General features: G+C 36.3%; 1 protein-coding gene across 1 annotated transcript; it reads left to right on the forward strand.

Moving 5' to 3' along the window:
• The first annotated feature begins 1,036 nt into the window (after positions 1-1,036).
• LOC131044307 (uncharacterized) lies at positions 1,037-1,927 on the forward strand. Its single transcript, XM_057977641.2, has one exon. It carries the CDS (start codon positions 1,037-1,039, stop codon positions 1,925-1,927), a length of 891 nt encoding a protein of 296 aa, XP_057833624.1.
• Positions 1,928-23,862: the final 21,935 nt, after the last annotated feature.

Consider the following 23,862-nt stretch of genomic DNA (forward strand, 5'->3'; position numbering starts at 1 on the left):
ACCTTTCTATTTGAATTTGACATCCTTGGTAGAAGCTATGACTACACCACTGATGATCATAGGCTTAAGTTATTCCCTGGTACTTTGAAGGAAGGAACCTTAAGATGGTTTATGAGTTTGGGGAGAGATTTTGTTACTAGTTGGGAAGACATGCAAACAAAATTTCTTGAGAAGTACAAGGAATACTGTAGAAGTGGTAATATGAGGGGAAATGACATCTTTAGAATGCAGTAGAGGGAAGATGAAAATTTGGAGGATTACATCTGAAGGTTCTTATTTTGCCTAAAGAAAAATTCAGATTGTACTCTTAATGAAGAATCTTAAAATTTTCTCTTCCTTAGAGGAATCAATGATAGTTGTACTAACGCCTTGGATCTAATAGGAGGAGGAGACATTACTCAAGTTCCTTGGGGTGACATTAAGAAGATATGCCAAAACTACTCCCGAGTAGCTGTCAAGAAAGGAAGAGGCTACTAGATGGGAAAATTATCCGCTAATGGGGTCTCAAGGATGGAGATTACTAATCTAATTTCAAACTTTAAGCAGGATATCATAAATGATATGGCCACTCAGTTGGATACCCTAAAAGCAAGAAAGAAACATAAGGAGGCATAAGCAATGTTGGCAGAATACTGCCCTCATTCCAGGCAGAAGAAGAAGGATTGCAAATGTAAAATGGTGGCCAACATTGATAGCAAGCAAATTCCACCAGAGTTCAAGATGATTGAGGGAGATGAAGAACAAGTCTTCTATGGTGCACAAAGAAGACCATGGGCCCCAAGACAAGGTATGCCACCTGATCCATTGTCTTTTAGTGGACCTTATGCGAAATCTAACACATCTAATAACCAGTGACAATACCAATATCCATCCAATTTGGGGGGGGGGGTATCCATAACAATATTGGAATAACCCTCAAAACACTTGGTCTAATTACCAAAATCCTCCACCTCAATGACAACCTTCTTAGGGGAATTGGCAACAAACACCCCAGTGGAGAGGTGGACAACAATGGCTGAACCAAACAACTGGTTACATGAATCCACCTCCACAACCTCAACAACAAGATATCACACCCCCTCCTAATCCTAATGCTAGTACACCTAGACCTACCCAGTTTCCATCTCAACCCACACCTAATCTAAATAATAAACCACAACAACAAAAAGTCTATTCTGCTGATTCAAATCTATATCCTGCATTTGATGTGAGTTTAGGTGATATTCACCTATGTTTAAGAACTACCTTGCCTACTCCTTCCACTCCTCTCATAAATGAGCTACCTGAGGAGGAAGAGGAGCATCCAAATTTGGCTAAGGATCTTGAACCAACTCGCCTATCTAATCTAGAACCGCCATTTCCTCAAAGGTTGGAAATTGTCAAGCAAAAGGAAGAAACCATCTTTGAAATTTTGGATCAATTGAAACACATATTTGTCAACATACCCTTGTTCCAAGCCATGAATGATGTCCCAATCTATGGGAAAGCGATAAAAGAGGCATGTCTCAAAAAGCCAAGACGAAAGGCAAAAGATCCCACTAATATTCATGTGGTAGGCCAATTGGAAGACATCATGCTTGGGAAAGTAATTGTCCCCAAGTATGCTGGTATAGGTAGTCCTATATTGGAAGTCAGAATCAATGGTATGCAAATAAAGAATTCTTTAATAGACCTAGGTGCAGAAATTAATGTGATGACAAAGGAGATCATGCAACAACTAAATATTATCAATCAAAGGCCTACTACTACCATCTTGCAGCTTGTTGATAGCTCCATTGTCAAACCTGATGGTATTGTGGAAGATATATTGGTTTCTTTAGATTCATGGGACTATCCAGTGGATTTTATGACACTCTCTCCTAAAGCCACACTAGGAGGATATCCTATTATCTTGGGAAGGCCATGGTTGGCCACAACAAATGCTTAAATAGGATGTCGTTCAAGAGATATTACAATCTCTAATGGTAGAAATACTAAAAAGTTGCTAATCTATCCTCATGCACAACCAAACCAAGACATAAACAATCCTATCTAGCCCAATATTGGAGAAGAAGTTGAAGACATTGATTCAGTGGAAAAGCTAATGATGATAGACATAAGTCATTTCTTGCAACAGTATGATGAATATGAAATTTTATCCCAGATCATCCAAAATCGTTATGAGGCTCATGCAGAACCATCCCACCATGCATTTAGTTCAGAAATCCCTTTGCCAATGCTTCTTTTGAAGGTTGTAACTGTAACAACAAATATTCTACCCACCTTGCTACCTAGTGAATTGAAAATGCCAAATGTTAGTGAGACAGACATGATAGAATTGACTACACAAATACTAGTTGTAGAAGGAAAATATTTGAACATCAATAATCAACTTAGCCAAGAGAAACAATTGTCTTTAACAAACCTATTAAACAATCATAAGCAGACATTTTATTGGAGTTACCATGACATGAAGGGTCTTGATCCTAAATTATGCACTCATAGGATCTATATCAAAGATGATTGTGCACGAGTAAGGCAACCACAAAGAAGAATCAATCTTGCATTGAGGGAAATAGTAAAAGGAGAGCTTCAGAAACTAATAGATGCAGGATTTATATACCCAATCTCTGACAACCAATGGGCATCCCCTCTAGTGATAGTGCCCAAAAATAATGGAAAATGTCCAGATGATTTGTGTAGATTACAAAGAGCTTAATGCGGCTACTAAGAAGGATCATTTTCCACTTCCTTTTATAGATCAAGTATTGGATTCACTATTAGGGAAAAAATATTTATGTTTCCTAGATGGTTTTAAAGGCTACAATTAAATACAAATTAGACCAGAATATTAAGAGAATATAACTTTCACTTGCCCATAGGAAACTTATGCCTATTCAGTACTTCCATTTGGTCTTTGCAATGCACCTGCAACTTTCCAAAGAGCAGTGATAAGTTTTTTTTCAGACATTTCACATGAATGTATGGAAATTTATATGAATGATTTTACAACTTATGGCACTAACTTTGTTGAAGCATTACAAAGACTAGAGAGAGTGTTGCAAAGATGTCAAGATCATAATTTGTCTTTGAATAGTGAAAAGTGTTTCATGATAATGCAACAAGGAGTGGTCCTTGGCCACTACATCTCTTAAAAAGGACTAGAAGTAGATCCAACCAAGATTACAGTCATTTCTAGTCTTCCTACACTTGCAAAGCAAAAGGATGTCAGAAGTTTTTTGGGACATGCAGGGTATTACAGGAGATTCATAAAGGACTTCAGTAAAATTGCAGCACCACTTTATAGCCTTTTGACTAAAGATGCAGAATTTCATTGGACGAAAGATTGTGAAAAAAACATTTTCTAATCTAAAAGAAGCATTAACACAAGAACCTATGCTCAAAGATCCTAATTGGGAATTTCCATTCCACGTTGATATTGATGCATCTGATTATGCAATAGGGGTTGTTTTGGGCCAAAAGGAGGCATCAGTTGAGCATGCAATCTATTTTGTCAGCAAAAACCTGCAAGGGGCTTAATTTAATTATACAGTCAAAGAGAAAGAAATGTTAGTAGTCATCTATGCCCTCAACAAATTCAGGCATTATATAACAGGATATCAGATCTTTGTCCATACTAATCATGCAACAATCAAATATATGATGAATAAATCATTGACCACAGGAAGATTGGCAAGATGGTTACTATTGATGCAAGAATTTGATATCACCATAATAGACAAGCCTGGGAAAGCTAATGTTGTAGCATATTTCTTGTCTAGATTGATTACATCAGATGATACTCAGGTAATTGATGACACTTTTCCTGATGAGCACTTATTTTCAATCAATGTGCATACACCTTGGTATGCAAATATAGCAAACTATTTGGTTGTAGGGAAGGTGCCTCCTCACTTCTCTCCTAAAGAAAGAAACATTCTCATTTATAAAATTTTTTCTTTTTCATGGATTGAAGGATGTTTGTTCTATACTAGCCCAGTTCATGTGCTAAGAAGATGGAACTTATGACATTTTGCATACATGTCATGATGAACCTCGTGGAGGATATTTCGCTGCCAAAATGACAACAATGAAAATTCTCAATGCAGGTTATTATTGGCCCACACTTCATAAAGATGCAAACAAATACACTAGGAAGTGTGATAGATGTTAGAGAATGGGACAACCAACAAAATCAGATGAGATTCCCCTCTACCTTCAAGTTATAATTACACCATTTGACAAAAATGGGGCCTGGATTTTGAAGGTCCAATTGATCCACCATCAAATGGTAAGTCCTATATCCTAGTATGTATTGACTATGTCACTAAATGGGTTGAAGCTAAGCCAATGAAACATGCAAGGGATAATAAGGTTGCAGAATTCCTTTATGAAGAGAACTTCACCAGATATGGAGTTCCAAGGGAAATAGTGACAGATCAAGGAGCTCAATTCACATCAACCCTTATTACAACACTAGTTAATGAGTACAACATTAGGCATCAGAAATATACCCCTTACCATCCTCAGGAAAATGGGAAAGTTGAGATCACAAACTGGGAAATTGAAGCAACTATGATAAAAATAGTGGCAATTCATAGGAAAGATTGGGCCAATATATTGCCAGAAGCTAGCTGGGCCTATAGAACCACATGGAAAACAACCATTGGTTTCACACCATCTGAACTGTTATATGGTAAAACAACAATGATTCCAATTGAGTTTTTACATAAAAATTTAAGAACTGCATTAGATCTGGAAATCAACCTATAAACATCACAAATAGAAAGGATCATGCAACTCCATAACTTAGATGAAATGAGGAAGGCAACCCTTCATCACACTAAAATTGTGCAAGCTCAATGAATAAAATGACATGATAAATACATTAAATAAAAGAAGTTCCAATCAAGTGACTGGGCTCTTCTTTATGACTCTAGGTATCAAGAAGGTGTTGGCAAGTAACAAACTAGATGGCTAAGACCATATGAGGTGGCACAAGTATTTTCAAATGGAGCTGTTAAAGTTACCACAATTGACCCTGTTAGATTTAAACTGCTAGTCAATGGTCATCACTTGCATTTATATCACAAAAAAACTTCAAAAGTGGAGTTCATGCAACAATTCACCACCTCTCTTGCAGTCGAAGGAAGTGGACCACGTGTCCATCCTTCTGCCTAAAACACATATGCAACAAATCATAATAAAGATTTCCACTTCAATGGAAATCAAATTCTCTGCTCATTCTGTATATCCACCTTCACTTCATAATTCTTTCTTTTCCATAAATCTCTCCATCATCACACTCCACCTCATACTTCATTAATTACTTAACTGATTGATTGACAGGTACTGTGCATGCCATAATCCGAGACATGCAAATGCAATTTATTAGGTACATGCGAACAATTACTTCTTCCATTATTATCGTAAATGGTATTACATTTCATCATGTTCATTAATTATATATTTACATAGCATCTTCTTTCCATGCCACTTCAGCCTGTGTGGACACATGCCTTAATTTAGGTTGGGGGGAGGAAAACACGCCTATTACTTGTCTTTTAGTTGATTTGAACCAATAATTTGACACTTGAAATGTCATAAGCGTTGTCATTTTTATTGAAAGCCTTTCTAATACTTTTATTAATGATTTTTCTCCTATCTTAGTCTATCTTAGTCGACAAACTTCAAACCAAAAAGGGTAAGTTGTAGGGTCCAAAGAATCTAAAAAACTAAATTCGCGTAGAGAATAGGAAAATTTGACTCTTTAAGTGAAGATAGAACAAGGGAATGTTTTAGAAAGTGACTGTAGGAAAATGGGTGATCAACTAATTAGGAATGAACCTATTGTTCATGTTGTGATCCTCCAAGATGTTGTTTGTCTAGCAAAATTTCAAAATTATGTCTGGCTAGACTATTTCTTGAAGTTGCAGAGTTTTAATGAAGACACTGCTACAGAATTTGCACAAAATTTTGCAAACGACAAAGCAATGGTAAAAGGATTGCAAGTGGTGGTAACAAAGGAAAGAATTGTAGAACTCACAGGGTTTCCCACTGATGGGGAACTATACCCTACATATCGAGATGCAAGGGCATAATTTACCGAACCAATTGATCCACCACTTGTTGTGGATAAATAGGGGACAAGGAGAACGTCGCTGCTAGACAAGTGGATGCATGCAGCTGTGCATATTTGCAAATACATTACTTGTGAGGGTTGCTAGTATTGTCCACACTCCATTCACTTCAAACACTTAAGCCATTTGAGGCATGGGAGGAGAATGAATGTGCCCAATGTTCTCTACGGGTTGTTGGAAATCATGGTGGTTGAAACTCATAAAGGTAGGACCAACTCTGTATCTCACCACTATTTGATTATATTGCTAGTTGAGAAATCTTGAAAAGAAGTCTCTGGTATGACATAGGAGGAATTTGAAAATGTGGATCAATTTAGACCTGAAAATGTAGAACAAAGGAGTCAGTCTCCCAAGTCTAGCAAAAGAAAAAAAGCTTCTGCAGCCACTTCTGAGGCTTTTACCTCTGGTGGGAGACCCAAAGCAAGCTCTCTTGTAGCAACAACCATAGAAGTTGATTGTTCTAAATCAAAGGAAGAAGGAACCCCTTCTTCAATTCATGATGATATTTCATTTCAAACTCCACGTTGAACCAGGGCAACAACTAGGAAAGAGAAATAACAACAACAAAAAGCAGAAAAAAGGGAAAGAAAAGGTTAGGGTTGAGACAACAAAAGCTAGCCCTAGCCTTGGCAAATAGAACATCAGAGACATTGTTCCTCTTGCAACAACAAAAACTAGGGAAACCCCTGCAAGCAAGGCAAAGCCAACTGCACAAGATGCTGGTGAGACATTAAGAAAAAGCCTTAGGCTAGAGACAACAACTGAAAAAGTGGTAGTGGCCTCTGAAGAGGAAGTACATAATGAAGGGGAGAGTACATTTGGAGAGCATGCATTTGAGGGAGATGTACAGAAAAGGTTAGATCAGCTTGCCCTCATTGTAGAACAGGCATGAGGATAAGAAATACCATATCAAGAGAAGAATAAACCCCTTCAACAAGAATTCGAGCAACCACCAATACCGCCATTGGAGCATGTTGGCAGAAATTTTTTGGTAGGTATTCATAGACCCCCTGTATCTTCATGGCATAGTGTAGCGATGAAATTGTTGGATGAAATAGAAAAGAGGGATAAAGAAAACCTTAGATTGCATAAACAAATAGAGAAAAAGGATAATAAATTAGGGAGAAAGATGAGGAGATTGTTAAATTAAGAAACAAGTGGATGATGTGGTAGAATTAGTGCCACAATTAATGGAATGAACAACCCCTCCAAGGGTTTATACATTGCATTTAAAGGAGAGATATCTAAAATTTTACCTTTCTAGGGTAATTTAAGGATTAAATCCTTCCATCAAAAATCTTGAGGAATTATTTCAAGCCTACCAAGAATCTCCAACAGAGAATAAGAACCTACTTTGTGAATTTTACCTACATAATTATGATGTCCTAGATGACCATCAATAGAACCCATTGATGTATATTGGAGATATCCATTTGAGGGCATTTCTGCCCTGGATTCAGAATAAAAACAATTGAGGCGAGAAGTTCAGAGCTTACAGAGAAAAGGAATTACAAGAACCCTTGCCACTAAGGGCTGAATTGGATAATCTTGAAGCAATGTTTTATGAATGGCACTGAGTTATGTATGTTCCAGAGCTTAAGGATAGAGTGTTTCCTCTGCAAGAAGAAGCCTATAGAGAATATGAACAAGTGGAGGACACTACAGGAAGAACAATAGCATGACACCTTTCACAAAGATGGAATAGCTTAACTGATCAACTAAGGCAAGTTGAGCCACATTCACTGCAGAATTATGTTGCAACATAGAAGAGATGTCCTAGATATATACAGCTTGGAAGAACACATAAACATTACTGGTTCTGATTTTTATACCAGCCACCTATCTTGTGGCTAGTACCAAACTACAGGTACTATCGGTATGATATAGAAGAAGAAAGGCCAAGGTGGAATAGATTGGAACAAAGGCATGGATTTTATTGGGATCCTGATTTAGAGGGTGCAAAACATGTTGTAGGAAAGTTGACAGTTGGTGATATGAGAACCCTGACTAGGCTAAGGAACAATGGTGTTGGAGGACCAACAAGACCTTAGGTTGAGGGGAATGATGAGACAAGTTTATGGTCCTATTTTCTAGGGATTTATTATCATGTCCATGATGATACTTTAGATTTTGATATTGTGATGACACTATTTATTGTGTTATTCCCTTAGAAACTATTATCTTTTGGGCTTAAGTTTGACCTTGAAACAATTCATGATATTAATGCATATGCTATGTAATTATCTATTAAATGTGCATGTGTTGAAAACCGTGTTGTTTTTCATATGATTTGGGAAATGTGAATTGTTTGTATGTGCTAACGTGTTTTGTAGATTTATACCAAGAAAGTGGTGTTATGATAAATCTTGCAACAAGGAGCATGACTCTTACTACCTGGCTGATTGTTGAAGAGGTCAAGTGATCAATGTAGTGGAGTTTTCTCTACTTAATGTTGCAACTACATTCTATATTAATTATGTACAATCAATGAGTCGATTTAGGGGCATGTTGCACTATATCTCTGCGGAGGAAGTCCTAGCTGACTTGGCTAAATGCATGTATCATCTTTCCTTTCCTCTTTTCATGCTTTCAATAAATGTCGCCCTCCTTATGTTGTGGAGCTGGTCGACCAGTTGGTTACAATTAGTTGGTAGTATTTCTTTCTATAAATAATGCTTGGATTTTTACTTGAAAGGGATTGATCTTTGATGTTGTAAATTTACTTTTCAGCTTTGGAATATAGTTTAAGAACATGTTGTCATACTCTGTGTATTTTTGTTTTGATGAATAAGATGATATTCTGAGTTTCAAGCACTTGTGTTAATCTTGGAAGTCTCACTCAAGGGAGCCCACTTGGTGAAAACTCTATTCAGTTAGTTTAGTAGTTTTTTTATTCAGTAATTAGTACTGTTCCAATAGTGGACTATTCCTGCAGCCACATAACTCTGCTCTATGCTTGTTCTTGTAGCCAAATTGGGCAGAGTAGTTTCCTGCCTGTTTGTCTGGAATTTCATTCCTGTACTTTGTGTTAGTTTAAGGTTTACATGTTCAAACTAGTTATCAACTTAAGTTCAGTTTCCTTTATTAATTATTTGCAGTATTTCAATTCCAACATTGTTCTTTGCTTAAGTTATGATGGCCATAATAGATTCTTAGTGCACATGTTGTGCTGACCCATTTCAAGTTCACATCCCTGGGTTGATAAGTTAAATGAACCTTCATAATGAGTCTGATAGCTGCTTGGTGAAGATGTGTAATCTCTGAGTCATAGCTTTAAGGTATTAGTTATAGAACCATTTGAGGAGGCTAACACTATCCATGGACCAAGACCTTAGGGTGAGACATAAACCAAATCAACATTGCAATAAAATCATGAAGGCTCAACATGAATGATTCCAAAATCTCAACATCACCGATACAAAACTAGAGCACAATAAGAACCACAAAGCCAACATATAAAACGAGAGCCTTCACCATCAAAAGCATAAAAATAAGCAAGAGAAAGGAAAATAACATCTTACTAAAAAATATACAAATACATCCTCAACAATGAGGCACAATTCTCTCACTGGAGCTCACATAATCCATTCCTCAACAACAAGGCATTTTTTCCTCTTGCTAGAGCTATACAATATATAAGCATATCCCTCAACAATAAGGCACAAACCATATTACCGGAGCCCAAAATCAAATGTGAAATAATGAATACCACATCACAAGACATCTCTGAGAACTCAAAACAATCACAGAAGCCTCTGGTACGAGCCCAAAATCCAGAAAAGTGACCTTATTAAGCAAATCTGGCAAAACCAACAAAGCAGGGCAGTTTAGCATATGCAATGACTAGATTAGCACATCTAGCACCTTCTCTAGCATATCCAAGACAAAATTTAGTGCATATGAGGTGATGAATAACACATCCAAGACAAAGTGTAAAATGATGAAAAACGGAGAAATAAAGTGACGATAATATCCAGTTTTACACACAGGCTTACAAAATTGACACATAACACTCCCAAAAGGTGCGGGAGGACAAAATAAAGCTGATATAAAACATAAATGATACAAAAAGGTCATACAAATGATATCCAACACCAATTCCCCACCTCTCCTTCACACAGTCACACTAAAAAATGCACAGAATTCAAAGAGAAAACTCCAAAAGATAATATCCAAAAGATAATATAAGGTAGAGAGGGGGATTCATACATCAGATAAAAATGGATTTAAGGACCCTTCAAGTCCACAAGATGAGCAATGCAAAAATATATCACACAGAGAATACAAGATTGAATTAGTCTGACAACTCTCCCAAACTCAGATTTTACCAATAATGTAACTTATATATATATAATCATCAATTCCCCAATCTTAACATTAGAAAAACTATAAACATAATTCTTCCCGCTCACAAAAAATCATGAGGTAGACAAATCTTTTCAAATCAAAATCCAGAATGGAGTCGAAGCTCCAACCTAGAAAAATAGAGTGATGGCAAAGAAATTCGAAGTAGAGCAAATCCAAATCCAATGAATCCAATCAATCAATCTTCAATTCAATGAGAAGTCCTCAACAACCCTAGATCCGAGCTTCAACAAGATCAAATTCCAAATTGCAAGGCAAAATTACTCCTGAATGCCAACCTCGACAATGCACAACCGAATCCAATAAAGAGAAAATTAATTCAGAACTATAGAAATATACTGACCAATCAGAACATTGCAATAAACCATATAATATACCTACCATGCATAGTTTAGAGGTAAATAATATAAAATAGTATTATTTACTGTAAAACGGAAAAATCGAACCCTAGTCGTTCTCCCCTCCCAAACTCCGAGAAGAGAGAAGGGAGAGTCACTAGGGTTGATGGTTTTCACTTAGGAGAGACTTTACATTCAAAAGAGGGGTTGAAACCCACAAGATCCAATCCCATGCAATGCAAGATTGGATTCTAAATGAGTTTCAAGGGTTAAGACATCAAGGATACCCTCTTTTGTAAAGAAATGTAGATAGAAGGATTAAGCTAGGAATGCATGCAAAGTAGGAAAGATTCACTTATAAACAGAGATAGGAATATGATATGAAGCTGCAGACCTGGAATTAGCAGTAAAATGTCGAGATGGTGTTGTTCTACAAATTTGAGCGAAAGTTGACGGGACGATGGCGCCCGACGTGCACACGGTCCTCCGAAAAATCCGTGAAACGAAGGTGGATCTATTCGTCTCTGCACAAGGATTCCAGATCTTCAATTACAGCCGCGCAACCTACACACAGAAAAGAGAGGATGATTGGGGGGTTAGGGATGAGGGGTTTGCCTTTAGGTCAAACCCCGGTTTTGGAATTAACCAAGAAATGAGAAATGCTGTAAATGTAATGTAAAACAAGTACTAATACCTTGTTATAAGGATGTCTGTATCCTTATATGCGAAGGTATGGATGTTGTTGTATGTTGTATGTTGTATGTTGTAGTATGTGATCTCCTCTTCAATGGTTGAATCCTTGTCTTGAATGCAACACTTAGCCTTGAATGGAGACTTAGAATGATCAATTGCTTGAAGGAATGCTTGAATGCTTGAATGCTTGAATATCGTTTCCACGTCTTGTACACATATGTCCTTCCTTCCTCAAATGGGAGAGGAAATGTAGTTTATATACTTGTCAATTAGGGTTAAAAGATTGATTTTCCCAACCTTAGGTCGACTAGGAAATGTTATTTTCCAAATTGCAAACATAAAGACCCAAAGCCCCATAGGAGACCGGGCCCAAAATAGGGCTAGGGACCAGGGCGCTGGGCGCCATGGTCCTGGGGGACCAGGGCGCTGGGCGCCCTAGTCCTGAAGGACCAGGGCGCTAGGCACCATGGTCCAACCTCCAGGGACAGTGGGGTGCAAGTAGGATCAGGCCAGGGTGCTTGAAAAATGCAGTTTTTGGTGTCATGAACAAGTTTCGGGGTCTCCATTCAGGTTCCATGTTGCATCGCCATCGTGAAGACCCAAATGCAGTCGAAATTGCAAGTGTCACAATTTTAGGACGCTACATTTAGCCCCCACTTTAGCGGGAGTATAAGCGTACGCCAATACTTCCGGTAAAGTACAAGGAAACAACATTGAAAGACTTTCACCACGTCAAGGAGGCAAGATACACCAAGCCCCCAGTGGACTAAGGATCTTACGACTTCGATTGACAAAGTAAAAGGGAAGATCACGAGGGAGAACCATGACTGTCAGTAGTAAGGTTCCCTCACTATGAGTCATGCAAGAAAGATATCAAAAATTTTCAAGGCAAAGCTAAGTTTGTCAATAAATTTTCAAGTATCTTGAAAAGATATGAATGGGATGTATGCCCCCCTACGTTAAAGCGATCATACACGCCTCACCGGGGGTGATTGCTTTAAGGTAGTGATACATATAAGAAATGAGAAAGGAAAGGAGCACGTTATCACAAGGATTTAGCCCCCAAGTGTGAGATAAGCCCAAGGATAATAGACACGAAACACAAAGCACAAGGTGACTTCGCTTTCCTCAGGGTCAGTATGCTGTATGATAATTCATGTATATCATATGCATGTATGCATAATTGTTCTTCATTCCCCAATCAAGGAAGGTCACCTAGAAGAAGGGAACACATGTGTCTTTTAAGTCAACATGAGAGAGATCGAGAGATCTCAATGCTTTGCATCGTCCTCAAGTAGACAACACTAAGGACAACAAATAGAAGAATGAGAATAACACATAGAAGAAGTAACAAAAGAGAGGGGGAGAGAATCTGCTATGCTAATGAAACTAGTCTAGCACGTCATCTACCCCTCGATCTTGCTGATCAATATTTCGGGAAGGCAGGAAACACGCTAGAGGAGGAACATCCAACACAACAGATGGAGCTATCACAAGATCCAAACAAGGGCTATGTTCATGTTCCGAGCCATGTTGTTCTTGTCTAGGAGCTAGGATAAGTGCTTTAGAAAATTCGTTAGATAAATGGTTATCAACATCAACATATTCATATTCACTATCAGAATGAACAGGAGTAACATTTTCATCATGAATAACATTTTCATCTGTATCATCATCAAGATTTATAAAAATAGGATCTTTAACTCGCACAGGATCAAGGCCATCATGCATCTTATGTTTAGGAGATTTTGGCTCAATCATCGGCTGAGGAGAAAATGGAATAATACTGGCTGAAGGTGTTTTTGGGGATTGCAAAGTTTGAGAAGCAGCTGCCTGAGCTCTAAGACGACGCTTTCGTCGGCGTTCACGTGCAGAACGATTTCGTCTAGTCTTAGTAGGAAGTTGAGAAGATTGAGGAGGAGGAATGTTCTCATCCTTATCACTTGGGTGTTTAGGTTGTGGTCTCTTAGGTTGAATAATAGGAGAAGAGGAAGCTCTCTTCTCTCCATAAGAGAAAGGAGGAGGAACTGCTCCATATAAGGGAGGAATATTTGGTTTAGGAAGGAGACCAAGTCCATCATGATGAGGAGGTATAGGTCTACTTTTGGGAAGTTTATTAGATATAGGCATAGTCACATCCATAGGGATGGGTTGGGAATCTTCTTGAGGAAAGACATTAGTTTTATCTTTCAAAGGGAGAACTTCCTTCTCAAGAATGATAGGAATGTCAAGTTTGGGTGTTCTAGGTTCGCTTAGAGATAGGATCATATCTTTTTTCCACTTTTGATAAGATTTGAAAAGATGATCACTTCGCGGAGGAAGAGATTGGAATTGTTTAGGCCAAAAGTAATCAATAGGAACGCTAGAAGTTCTTTCAACTGGTTTAAAGAGACTATGATTGACAGTAACAACTTCACCATTATGGGGAAATTTCAAACACTTGTGAATAGAAGAAGCAATAGCTTTCATGGAAGATAGCCAAGGATAGCCTAGCTTCACACGAAATTGTTCGGATGATGGAATAATAGCAAAGTCCACATCAAGGGATTTGTTACGGACCTCAATAGGTAATGTAATAGAACCAATTGCAGGAGAAGAAAATGCATCAAATAGTTTCACAACCACATTTGTTTCGTCATAGATCACTTGATTCAATTGCAAAGTAAAAAGAAATTCTTCAGTAATGACATTAACCATACAAGAAGGATCAATAAGCACTCCACGGCAAGGTGTATTCTTGACTTTTGCAACTATATATAAAGGACCATCAGGTGCCCTGATAGTTTCACTGGAATCAAATGTGATGGAAGGTTCTTTAGGGATTTTCTGCTGCTCCACAAAGTTAATCACATTAGGAGTCATAGACACAAGATCATCAGGTGAGACAGAGGAATCAGTAGTATCAATCGCATTAGAGGTATGAGAAGGCAATGGATCAGTAAAAATTTGAAGATTTTGGTTAGGAGGAGCTACATATGTGTTGCCTTTATCATTCACACCAGAAACAGAGATAGTATTATTATCAATCAAATCTTGAATTTTACCCTTTAAAGCAAAACATTTTTTCAGTATCATGCCCAGGCTGACGATGAAATTGACAAAAAGATTTGTTATCAAAATAGGGTGAGTTAATCTTTGCAGGATCTATTTGCCTTATAGGGGGAAGAGTAAGCACATTTTGTTCCAATAACTTATTCATAATACTATGCAATGATTCATTCAAAGGAGTAAACTTTCTTTCTTTCCTGAAAAACTTAGAAATAGGAGGCACACCTGATGCCGCATTCACATTGTTGTTGATGATGTTTTCATTGAATTTAATTGACTCTCTGTTCGGTTTAAACTTCCCAAATGGTTGTTGACTACTATCACCCTTATCACTCGGAGCCATAGGATTTGCTTGTTCCATTTGGCTCACAGTCAGTTGATAATTGTGAAGAGTTGTGCACAACTGTTGGAAAGAAGTAAACTCAGAAAACAAGAGTTTATCTCGAATATCTTTTTGTAAATTAGAAATAAAGATTCTTTGAATATCATTGTCAGGCACTGGAAAAGAAATTTGAGCATACAAATGCTTATATCTACCAATGAAATCAGTCACTTTTTCTTTAACACCTTGTTTACAATGCATTAAATCAATCAAAGTAACTTTAGGACTTATATTGTTTTGAAATTGTTGAATGAAAGCATTTGCAAGTTGTTCGAAAGAAGTAATAGAATAAGAAGGCAACGAGCAATACCATTGTAGGGCTTTATCTCTTAATGTTCTAGTGAACAGTTTTGCAAGCAACCTTTGGTCATAAGCAAAATCGGTACATATTGTTTGAAAGGTCTTAACATGTGTTAGAGGATCACCCTTACCATTATAAAGCTCCAAATGTGGAATTTCAACATGTTTAGGGGGAATAGCTCGAACAATGTCAAGAGAAAGTGGGCTCGCAACATCAAATGTGGGCACACTAAACTTAGATTGATTCATAGAGGCAATTTGTTGCTGTAAGGAAGAGACAATTTGTGCAAGATTGTTAATGGTTGCTTCAGTCGAAGAGTTCATATTAGACGTGTTAGATTGTGATGGAGGTGTTATGTTATTGAAAGAAGGTAGAGAGTAAGGTGGTGGGACACTATGATAGTTAGTCATAGGAGATGATTGGACAGGAGGAACACTACAAGGAGGAATGGAATGGTTAAATGAATTGCCCCCTTGCGTCATGTTCATTTGTGGAGATGAAATAGGAACACTCATTGAAGGAATGAATGAAGAAGTTGGATTGAATGAAGGAAGAGGGTTGATTGAAGAAGAGGGATTGCCCCCATGACTGGTGATCATAGGGGGAATGTCTTGTATTGAAGTAGTCATTATGTTTGATGTAAAAGTAGGTATACTAGCAATAGGAGTCGTCAAAGGAATAGAATGATTGACTTGAGTAGGAGGTTGTGTATAACCTAAGGTTTCGACACAACTCTTCATAGGCATCACATTCGAATCCACAATGTGTGCAATACCACGCAAAATATCAATTCCATTCTTATCACTTTGAACCATACGTTTTAGACCCTCAATTAATGAAAGAGCTTCGCTATCGGGGTATTCTTGAGACATCCATTGTCGAAAATCATCAAATTGGTTATCCAATTTTGAAAGTTGTTCTACAGAAACCTCATGGAGAGCTTCTTCATCATTAAGAGGATTAGAGGAATTACCCATGTCCTCGTTAAAAAGGCCATTCAAATTAGGTTCCATTTCCTCGGTAATTACACCTTGGAAAGACTTAATTCTAAGGCTTCGTCTAACGAGAATAGTGTAAGTAGGGCTTATTGTTGTAAAACTCATGCACTAAAGAGAGAGAGAAGATTTTGAATTTTAGAGGTAGCAAATTTCAATAAAATCAGCCAATCTCCTAGATTTAAGCTGTAAAATGCAATCAGGACAATCTCCCGAAATTTCGAAAAAAATGTCCAGGACCGTGGCGAACGGAGTGCACACGGTCCTCGCAACTTTTTTTGAAATTTTCAGGGATGAAAGTTATGATGATTTTAAAGCTAATCTGAAAAAATTGAGTGATTTTACGATCTGTAGATAGGCCAAATTAAAGTTGCAATCTCAAAATTGAACCCTACCAAGATTGTTGAAAAATGTAAATTTTGAATTTTGAAAAAGAGAGGGCAACTGAAATTTTGAATTTTATGAATTTAGAGGGAATGCTGAAAGCAATGCAAGTTTTGAAATTTAAAAGTTGACTCGATTTCACGCAAAATTCAATTTTGAAAGCGGAAATCAAAGTTGGTATAATTAAGCACTTAATTTCAAAAGTCACAAATTGCAAGAATTTGAATGAAGCACTGAAATTTCGAATGAATGCTAACACACTTTTCAGATTTAGGACTGTAAGAAACAAAATTTTGACATGAATTTCAATTTCAACAATTTTTGAATGATTAGAAGCCTCAATCCAAGCAATCGCTAGACCAACTTTGACTTTAATTTTGAAGGTGTTAAAATTGATAAAATCAGCCAAAATTCTGGATTTGGAGGTGTTTTGATCAGTGAAATTATCAGTCAAAGGTTGAATCAAGAAGGTTTTAAAAATTAGGGTTTTGACATTTAACCACTTAATTTTCAGAATTAAAGCACAAATATGAATTAACAATTTGCAATAGAAGGGTAGATCTGAAACAAGCATTAACAATTAAACATTCCACAAGTTTAATTACTAAAAAGAAAATTTTAGGGTTTTTATGCAATTAGCCTCTAAAATTTGCAAAAGATCAAACATGGAAATGTGATTAAGGAAGCAAATTTTTCAGATCTAACCATGAATAATCAGAATGAGGATGTTCACGTCGGGTTCACCAAAATGTAAAGCGAAAAAATCGAACCCTAGTCGGTCTCCCCTCCCCAACTCCGAGAAGAGAGAAGGGAGAGTCACTAGGGTTGATGGTTTTCACTTAGGAGAGACTTTACATTCAAAAGAGGGGTTGAAACCCACAAGATCCAATCCCACACAATGCAAGATTGGATTCTAAATGAGTTTCAAGGGTTAAGACATCAAGGATACCCTCTTTTGTAAAGAAATGTAGATAGAAGGATTAAGCTAGGAATGCATGCAAAGTAGGAAAGATTCACTTATAAATAGAGATAGGAATATGATATGAAGCTGCGGACCTGGAATTAGCAGTAAAATGTCGAGACGGTGTTGTTCTGCAAATTTGAGCGAAAGTTGACGGGACGATGGCGCCCGGCATGCACACGGTCCTCCGAAAAATCCGTGAAACGAAGGTGGATCTGTTCGTCTCTGCACAAGGATTCCAGATCTTCAATTACAGCTGCATACCTGCAACCTACACACAGAAAAGAGAGGACGATTGGGGCGTTAGGGATGAGGGGTTTGCCTTTAGGTCAAACCCCAATTTTGGAATTAACCAAGAAATGAGAAATGCTGTAAATGTAATGTAAAACAAGTACTAATACCTTGTTGTAAGGATGTTTGTATCCTTATATGCGAAGGTATAGATGTTGTTGTATGTTGTATGTTGTATGTTGTATGTTGTAGTATGTGATCTCCTCTTCAATGGTTGAATCCTTGTCTTGAATGCAACACTTAGCCTTGAATGGAGACTTAGAATGATCAATTGCTTGAAGGAATGCTTGAATGCTTGAATTCTTGAATGCTTGAATATCGTTTCCACGTCTTGTACACATATGTCCTTCCTTCCTCAAATGGGAGAGGAAATGTAGTTTATATACTTGTCAATTAGGGTTAAAAGACTGATTTTCCCGACCTTAGGCCGACCAGGAAATGTTATTTTCCAAATTGCAAACATAAAGACACGAAGCCCCATAGGAGACCGGGCCCAAAATAGGGCCAGGGACCAGGGCGCTGGGCGCCATGGTCCCACCTCCAGGGACAGCGGGGTGCAAGGAGGATCAGGCCAGGGTGCTTGAAAAATGCAGTTTTTGGTGTCATGAACAAGTTTCGGGGTCTCCATTCAGGTTCCGTGTTGCATCGCCATCGTGAAGACCCAAATGCAGTCGAAATTGCAAGTGTCGCAATTTTAGGACGCTACATTTACTTACCCTCACAAAATCAACCAATAAAATAGAGGGGTAGGTAATAAATATATTATATCGATTAACCAAAGAGTAACAAGAGAAATAATAAATCAAAATCAATATAAAATAAATCACAACTATATAAATAAACAAATAAATAATAATCCAAAGGCCTAATAAATAAATATAATAACCAAGGGCAATAAATAAATAATAAACCATATAAAATAATTAAATAATACAAATAAATATTAAATCCCAATAATAAATTAGATAAATAATAAACTATATAAAATAATTATATAATAAATTGATTTTATCATTTTTGAACTTTATTAATCAATTACCAATTAATTAAATAATCAAATACCCACAACATCTCAAGGCAACGTGACACAAGGGTCGAACGACACACTGCAAAGCGCCACAAGACAACTCAACTGTGACACTAGATTGACAAGGATGTCAACTAGGACCTAGAATATAAAGAAGGAAACTTAAGCCATCTTCAACAACTTGCCATTGGGATAAGACACTCTCAGATCTATGAGACCAAGTGGAGTCAATGTCTAGTACTTGCAATCTTGCAACCACCGATAACCATGATACAACATATACGATAATATATCATAAATAATCAGGCAAGTGATAGAGAATCACAACGCCATATCATGTTCGCAATGAGTGGTATGACATCGTCCCTATCACGAAGACACTAGAAGACAATCAAAATCATTATATCATCAATCCCATCATCATAATCATGGAAGAAGGTTAGCATAACCATAATATCACCGAATCCATCATGAACCATGAGCACATATAAGATCACCAAGTAAATCCATCATCACCATAATCTGAGACATACAAATCATCCATAGGAGCCATCATATAACATATATCAATATAAAAGGTATATCATCATCCATAACATCTACTCATATAGATAGAGTCGTAAACATAAATCAAAACATCACATAAGAGTCAAATCAATGATAGTTCTGATACTTAATGTTAAGTACAAATGCCAAGCTAACAGGATGAGAGTGGGGGGTGAATCATACAAACTTAATCTTCCATAAAAACAACAGATTCAACCTTGGTAACATATACTTCAACAATATAACCAAAACTGCTTAAACATGCAAACTCATAAGCATATAAACATCAGAACATTCATAACACCAGATTTAACGTGGAAACCCAAGTAGGGAAAAACCACTGTGGGATTTCGGACCCACTAAGAAATATACTCTTCTAGAGTATGCTCGGTTAAAAGCAAATCCTGTTAAAGATTACAAACACATTGCTAGATGTGACCCAGTTAAGGGATTTCCCTCATATCTGTTAGGATCTTCACCTTGTTAGAAGTGACCTTGTTAAAGGATTTCAAACACTCAATCAGAATGTCACCTTGCTAGAGGGTTTTACAAATAAGACTGTTAAGTCCACTCGGTTAAGAGATTTTCTGTCACTTTACAAAATAACAGTAATAAAAATCTATCTGCAACTTCACATCTAAAATGCTAAAGCAGATTCTTATTTGCTCAATATAATTTAGTCATAGGACTTATCTTGTCCATCTACTGGGCTCTATAATCTATTATTCAAAATAGGTCTTCAAGCTTCAGTGCTTGGTAATCACTATGTAGCATCCCTATGCATACACTTGCCCGCATTCATTGTTTATCAACAGTTCCTTATTTATAAACAATTTGCCAACCACTTAATCTCCTTGATCACATATCCCATGATCAATCATAGCCATCAGATCTTCAAACTTGACCAGGTTCAATGTATCCTTTGATCTGAAAACGTTTTACCCCGCCTTGGAACTTGCATACATTTCTTGGAACTTGTGCTAGGGTATTGCGGTTCAATCTGAGTTGTAGATCTTCCTGCCGATTTTCCTTTGCCATAGATTCTTTAACAACCTTTATACACGTTGTAACAATCATTTAATCATAACCAGCTCATCAACTTCCTTCATTAAATAATGCTTTTATTCATTCAATGCATTCTGTTATTACTCAGTTGCAACTCGGTAAATACTAGACTTCACTCGGTAGACATTTCACCTTCATTAACCGATAGCGATAACCTTAGGGTTTACCGACTAGGTTCCTTAGGGTTTATTGACTAGGTTCTTTGCTCGGTAACATAGTATAGTATTAACCTTACAATCAACAACATATGTAGGATATCAAAACAATCTAAACATCATGATCTCATCATTGTCTAACTCGGTAATAGTTGTCCATTGAGTAACTTATTCCTCCCCTTATTCATCACATTCTTTCTGTGTCTTTTACCGACATCTTTATACTCACCAAATCATACTTCTTAAGATATGGCAACATCATACTGAATTAGAAAATCAATTTCTTGACATCAATGACAAAATAATAATATTAAGACAGTAAACATCCTTAATCAGTTATATCCATAATCATCAACAACCTTCTCAATATCCTTATTGAAATGCCAACAATCTCTTATTGTAATTGGAATGCCAACAATCTCGCTTTGTCTGTTATAATGCCAACAATCAAGTCTATCAATACTTAAATCAAAAGACAAGTCCATGAGGGACACTACACTTCCTCTTGGACTCATATTGATTAGGCTATTCTTCATCAATAACTAACACACAAGTGAAATGTTTATACATAAAGTTAGAATATTCCCTAAACCTAACCTAATTTCACCTCTACACATATCTATGGATTAGGCTTGATCCTCAATATAGGTCTATTTTCCTAAAGTGAAATGTTTAGGCTATTTATACATAAAGTTAGAATATTCCCTAAACCTAACCTAATTTCACCTCTACACATATCTATGGATTAGGCTTGATCCTCAATATAGGTCTATTTTCCTAATTGGTTTGAAATTGTGATTCATGGTGCAACATTAACCCAACCTTTAGTAAATTTGAATTTTAAAATTGGGTCCATATTGTTCCTTCATATTATTTATTTTGTATTGACTTGAAGCATCAGGAAATTTAAAATATATTACATAGTGTTGTAGAAAGAACTAATTAATTTTAACACATCATCTAGATCTATTCAATTTATTACACATTTCATTATTATAATAGCTCAACATCCATATTACATCATCTATAATAGTGACATATTAGACATATTTCATGGTTGCTTGTTGTGTTCTAAAGTTATTAATCAATCCATCTAGAGACATGACCAAGAGAGAATCACCTAGCCTAGTAATCTCCTCAAAGATGTCTATAAATATTGCTAGAAAATTATTGTAGATTCATATATTAGTTGAGACAAACTAGTTTTTGGAGTATAAAACCTATTTTTCAGATTGGTTTCATGTAATACAAATTAATTCCAAACACATGTATTTATTAATTTGATCAAATTTTCACAATCCATAACTACATTAGTAAGCTGTTTCTGGATTTGATTGTGTATATTTTTTTGCATCAACGTTTCAAATCACACTCTATGATCCATCATTAGGATGAAAGAGGGTGTCAAGAGATGTAAAAAATAAACCGAAATCAATTTTATATTATAAATTTTCCCTAAATCAAAATTAAAAAGTTGAATTTATTTTTTATCAAAACATCATAAAACTGAGTTTAATATTATTGCAATGGCGTAAAATTAGGGTTTTCACAATTAGATGTATGAAAACCACTAATTTTGGGCTTAGGAACCACTACATTAAAAAGGGGTAAACCCAATAGATCTAGCCACAAATCAGAAATGAAGGGGCTGAGAATTCTTATTAGGTTTATCGGATTTATATTGATTACCCTCTTTTAAGTTGAATTGTAAAGATGTTGAAATTAGGGTAAATATGCTGAAATTGAGGTAATTATGCACAAACAGTGAGCTACAATCATTGGATCAAGGCACAAAATTGGATCTGAGGAATGTAAGATTATTCGGACCTATTCCTAGAAGGAGTTCTTGAAATGTCGGGATCGGTATGCCTGTCGCACCAGTCCTTTGCACTTTTCATCGTCTAAAGGGGAACCTGTTCGTCTCTGTAAATAAAGCTAATCTTGAAGGCCACAACTCTATACCTGCTTCCTACACACAGAAAGAAGGGGAAATAGGTTGGGCGTAGGGGTTTGCCTAAGTCAAACCTTGACTTAGAAATTAACCTTGAATGAAATATTGCAAATACTGAAATAAACAATAGAAAGATATACCTCAGATCTACAAGTGTTGATAATGATGCTTTGCTTCTTGAATGTAGTCACATATGTTGTGTGAAATGGCATGAACATGACAAAACCCTAATCACACATGCACGCTTGCGTATGAATGATGTAATTTTGTTCCACAATGAATGAATAAAGAGTATGTAGCCTTGAAGACCTTTGAAAATGCTTGATTATGAATGCCTCAATGCTTTTTGGTCGAATACTTGAATGGATAGATGCTTAGATGAAAACTAGTTGAGAAGAATGCCTTATATAGGGATTTCATAATTGAAATCACCTTTATGCCGACTTAGAATTAATATATTTTTGCATGGAGTTGAATTTGAATAGAATAAGATTGCCCAATCATCCTCCTTAAATTCGAGGAAAAAAGCGTTGGACTGGTGTGTTGGGCACCTCGGTCTCGACCACTTTTTTCCAAATTTCTAGGGATGCAAGCTATCGTGATTCTAAAGCTAAATCTAACTTGGTGGCTCAACCCAGGATGTGTAGATATGCAAAATATGCTTTAACAGTTGAAATTAGGGCAGGAATAAGGAAAATCAAGATAAAATGATAAAGGGCACGCTTAGAATTAAGGGCCCAAATAAGAGTGTGATGATGTAATAAAGTGGAATAAGACCCATAATATAGAATTAAATATTGATTTATTACAATAAAGGTTCTATAATGCATAAAAGAAAGGGAAATACTAAAAATAGGTGCTAGGAGAGTGTGAAATTGGACACACTAATAAAGAGTGTACAATTTGCAACGCTACAATTATAACATCATTTTGAATCACAAAATAATAATTAATATCTAAACTAAACAACCCCAATTCATTATATCATTTCAAAAACTATATTTATCTATTTATTCTAACTCTTAAATTCAAAAATAAATATAATTGATATTAAATTATTAATTTACTAAGATATGTTTATATAGGGCTCCTTAATTGATAAAAAATATATCATATGATTAAAATATATACAATAACATTTCTATTTTTTTTTACTTTTGTATATTATTATCTATATACAATATAAAAAATTAAACGAATCTATGTTATTTTCAAAATTAATTTTATATAATTTCTAATAT

This window comes from Cryptomeria japonica, chromosome 9 (assembly GCF_030272615.1).
Source record: "Cryptomeria japonica chromosome 9, Sugi_1.0, whole genome shotgun sequence".
NCBI classification, from domain to species: Eukaryota; Viridiplantae; Streptophyta; class Pinopsida; order Cupressales; family Cupressaceae; genus Cryptomeria; species Cryptomeria japonica.